This window comes from Babylonia areolata, chromosome 23 (genome assembly GCF_041734735.1).
Source record: "Babylonia areolata isolate BAREFJ2019XMU chromosome 23, ASM4173473v1, whole genome shotgun sequence".
Lineage (NCBI taxonomy): Eukaryota > Metazoa > Mollusca > Gastropoda > Neogastropoda > Buccinidae > Babylonia > Babylonia areolata.
The window spans coordinates 37,379,777-37,384,512 of record NC_134898.1 but is presented as its reverse complement, the minus strand read 5'-3'; the positions used below and the strand labels follow the sequence as shown (position 1 = coordinate 37,384,512).

The following is a 4,736-nucleotide window of genomic DNA, read 5'->3' as shown; positions in this document are numbered from 1 at the left end:
TTTGTCGGCGCCCCTTGTGGGGTTTAGTGTGTATGTGTGTGTGTGTGTGTGTGTGTGTGTGTGTGTGTGCGTGTGTGTGTGTGTCCACTCACTGTGCAGCTGCATGCAGGTGTGGCCGAGGATCATGAGGAGGGAGCGGGTCATCTGACGGCCCATGAGGCCTGCAGGATCCTCGCCGAAGGTGGCCCCCACCTGTTGCATCACGCAGGGTCCCACGCTGTTGCTGGCCCTGAGGGTTTGGTGGGGGGGTGGGGGGTTGGGGGGGGTGTGTGTGTGGGGGGGGGGGGGAGACGATGCGATTCAGTACACCAGTGCATAACAGAATATTATGCAATGCGGAAAAAAGAAAAATGCATTGCAATAATACAATACAATACAATACAATACAATACAATAAACTGCAACGACACATTGCAGTACAGTGCAGATACTTATAAATCACCTCTCCTTGGTCAGAGACCAAGCTCTCAGCGCTCGGCAAAGATGGCAGATCAGGAGCCGGACCCCAGAGATTTACAAACACGGAGTCATTTGCACAACAGGCTGCCTACCTGAGAGGAGCAGACTGACAGCTGCCTTTGGGTGCTCATCATTCGTTTCCTGTGTCATTCAACCAGGTTTCAGTCACGCACACATATACATTCATACAGATATGTAACATTCTACGTGCATGACCGTTTCGTTTATGTACCCCCGCTGCCATGTAGGCAGCCCTACTCCGTTACCGGGGGGGTGAGGTGTGTGTCGGTATGCTGGGTATGTTCTTGTTTCCATAACCAACCGAACGCCGACAAGGATTACAGGATCTTTAACGTGCGTGTTTGATCTTCTGCTTGCGTATACACACGAAGGGGGTTCAGGCATAAGTAGGTCTACGCATATTATGTTGACCTGGGAGATCGGAAAAAATCTCCACCCTTTACAGACCAGGCGCCGTGAGCGAGATTCGAACCTGGGACGCTCAGATTGGAAGTCCAACGCTTTAACCACTCGGCTACTGTGCCCGTCGTTTTCTGACACGTTTCCTAGTGGTAGGGACGAGGGACAGACACCAGGCGCCGTGAGCGAGACTCGAGCCTGGGACTCTCAGTTTGAAAGTCCAACGCTTTCACCACTCGGCTACTGCTCCCGTATCCTTCCCACTTCTTTCCCTCTCTCCTCTCCCCCTACCCCCTCCAGTGTACAGTGCCTGTAGAAAGGTGAGTGGGGTCCGTCCCCCTCTCCTTACACTCTAATCCTCCCTCCCCTTCCCCTCTAGTGAACAGTACCTGCAGACAGGTGCAAACTGGATGCCACCTCTTGTATGTCTCCACTCCTCTCCCGCCCCCCCACCCCGCCCCCACACCGTTTAGTTACAGGACCTGTAGACAAAAGAGTGGGGTCCCTACCCTTACATCCTTCCCCTCTCTTCCTCCCCCTACCCACTAACCTCCTCTACTGTACAGTACCTGTAGACAGGTGAGTGAGGTCCCTCCTCCTAACTCTTCTCCCCCACTAACCCCCTCTACTGTACAGTACCTGTAGACAGGTGAGTGAGGTCCCTCCTCCTAACTCTTCTCCCCCACTGACCCCCTCTACTGTACAGCACCTGTAGACAGGTGAGTGAGGTCCCTCCTCCTAACTCTTCTCCCCCACTAACCCCCTCTACTGTACAGTACCTGAAGACAGGTGAGTGAGGTCCCTCCTCCTAACTCTTCTCCACTCCCTCCCCCCACTAACCCCCTCTACTGTACAGTACCTGTAGACAGGTGAGTGAGGTCCCTCCTCCTAACTCTTCTCCCCCCCACTAACCCCCTCTACTGTACAGTACCTGTAGACAGGTGAGTGAGGTCCCTCCTCCTAACTCTTCTCCCCCACTAACCCCCTCTACTGTACAGTACCTGTAGACAGGTGAGTGAGGTCCCTCCTCCTAACTCTTCTCCACTCCCCCACTAACCCCCGCTACTGTACAGTACCTGTAGACAGGTGAGTGCCCCTCCTCCTAACTCTTCTCCCCCACTAACCCCCTCTACTGTACAGTACCTGTAGACAGGTGAGTGAGGTCCCTCCTCCTAACTCTTCTCCCCCCCACTAACCCCCTCTACTGTACAGCACCTGAAGACAGGTGAGTGAGGTCCCCTCCTCCTAACTCTTCTCCCCCACTAACCCCCTCTACTGTACAGCACCTGAAGACAGGTGAGTGAGGTCCCCTCCTCCTAACTCTTCTCCCCCACTAACCCCCTCTACTGTACAGCACCTGTAGACAGGTGAGTGAGGTCCCTCCTCCTAACTCTTCTCCCCCACTAACCCCTCTACTGTACAGTACCTGTAGACAGGTGAGTGAGGTCCCTCCTCCTAACTCTTCTCCCCCACTAACCCCTCTACTGTACAGTACCTGTAGACAGGTAAGTGAGGTCCCTCCTCCTAACTCTTCTCCCCCCCACTAACCCCCTCTACTGTACAGTACCTGTAGACAGGTGAGTGAGGTCCCTCCTCCTAACTCTTCTCCCCCCCCCACTAACCCCCTCTACTGTACAGTACCTGTAGACAGGTGAGTGAGGTCCCTCCTCCTAACTCTTCTCCCCCCCCCACTAACCCCCTCTACTGTACAGTACCTGTAGACAGGTGAGTGAGGTCCCTCCTCCTAACTCTTCTCCACTCCCCCACTAACCCCCGCTACTGTACAGTACCTGTAGACAGGTGAGTGAGGTCCCTCCTCCTAACTCTTCTCCCCCACTAACCCCCTCTACTGTACAGTACCTGTAGACAGGTGAGTGAGGTCCCTCCTCCTAACTCTTCTCCACTCCCCCACTAACCCCCGCTACTGTACAGTACCTGTAGACAGGTGAGTGAGGTCCCTCCTCCTAACTCTTCTCCACTCCCCCACTAACCCCTCTACTGTACAGTACCTGTAGACAGGTGAGTGAGGTCCCTCCTCCTAACTCTTCTCCCCCACTAACCCCCTCTACTGTACAGTACCTGTAGACAGGTGAGTGAGGTCCCTCCTCCTAACTCTTCTCCACTCCCCCACTAACCCCTCTACTGTACAGCACCTGTAGACAGGTGAGTGAGGTCCCTCCTCCTAACTCTTCTCCCCCACTAACCCCCTCTACTGTACAGTACCTGTAGACAGGTGAGTGAGGTCCCTCCTCCTAACTCTTCTCCCCCACTGACCCCCTCTACTGTACAGCACCTGTAGACAGGTGAGTGAGGTCCTTCCTCCTAACTCTTCTCCACTCCCCCCCCCCCCACACACACACACACTAACCCCCTCTACTGTACAGTACCTGTAGACAGGTGAGTGAGGTCCCCCTCCCTCTCCACATCTCCCCCACTGACCCCCTCTACTGTACAGTACCTGTAGACAGGTGAGTGAGGTCCCTCCTCCTAACTCTTCTCCCCCACTAACCCCCTCTACTGTACAGTACCTGTAGACAGGTGAGTGAGGTCCCTCCTCCTAACTCTTCTCCACCACCACTAACCCCCTCTACTGTACAGCACCTGTAGACAGGTGAGTGAGGCCCCTCCCTAACTCTTCTCCACTCCCTCCCCCCACTAAACCCCTCTACTGTACAGTACCTGTAGACAGGTGAGTGAGGCCCCCCTCCCTCTCCACTCATATCCTCTCCCCTTTACCAGTGCCTACAGACAAGTGTGGCCTGGCTGGTGCCCTACTCTACACTCTTCTCCACTCCTCCTCCCCCTCACCCCCTCTGGTGTACAGCGTGTATAAAGATGAGTGAGGTCCCTCCCCCAACACTCTTACCTACTCCGCCCCCACCCCTCTGGTATACAGTACCTGTGAACACCCTTCTCCATCCCCCACCCCACCCCACCACCCCCTCTGCTGAACAGTACCTGCAGATAGGTGCGAGCCGGGAGGGATCCCTGGACATCACCACGTCCTGCAGGTTCACCTCGACGCCCGAGGACCTCAGGCAGTCGTCCACGATGCCCTTCACCATCTCCTTGATCTCCCACTCTGCGGGGACCTGGGCGCCCGCTGCACGGGAGGGGGCAGTGAGGTGTGGTGGTGGTGGTGTTGGTGATGGTGATAGCACTTTGACTGAGGATATGGGATGATGATGATGGTGATGGTGATGTTGTTGTTGGTGGTGGTAGTAGTGGTGGTGGCAGTGATGGTTGCGATGATGATGATGATGGTGGTGGTGGTGGCGATGGTGTTGGTGGTGATGGTTGTTGTGGTGGTGGTGATGGTGGTAGTGATGGTGGTGGTGACGGTTATGGTGGCTGTGGTGGTGATAGTGATGGTGGTGGTGGTTATGGTGATGGTATATGATAATGATGATGATGGTGGTGGTGGTGGTAATAACGATGGTGATGATGATGATGATGGTGGTGGTGGTGATAATGATGATGATAATGATGATGATGATGGTGGTGGTGGTGGTGATGATGATGACGATGGTTGTGGTGGTGCTGGTGATGATGATGATGATGATGATGATGGTTGTGGTGATGATGATGGTGGTGGTGGTGGAGGTGGTGGTGGTGGTGGGCGTGGTGGCGGTGATAATGATGATGGTGGCGGTGACAATGATGGTGATGATGATGGTGGTGGCGGTGGTGGTGGTGGTGATAATGATGATAGTGGTGGTGGTGATGCTGATGATGATGATGGTGGTGGTGGTGGTGGTGATAATGATGATGATAATGATGATGATAATGGTGGTGATGGTAGTGGTGATGATAGTGGTGGTCGTCGTGTTGATGATGATGATGATGATGACGACGGC

At 54.5% G+C, this 4,736-nt stretch overlaps 1 protein-coding gene across 1 annotated transcript in view; it reads right to left on the bottom strand.

Moving 5' to 3' along the window:
- LOC143297660 (uncharacterized) overlaps positions 1-4,736 on the bottom strand; it is a 77,317-nt gene that overhangs the window by 31,944 nt on the left and 40,637 nt on the right. Inside the window, exons 9-10 of the mRNA XM_076610079.1 lie at positions 3,838-3,982; positions 89-229 (exon numbers count right to left, since the gene is read on the bottom strand). Coding sequence (XP_076466194.1) covers positions 89-229; positions 3,838-3,982 — 286 coding nt within the window. The remainder of the gene's footprint in view (positions 1-88; positions 230-3,837; positions 3,983-4,736) is intronic.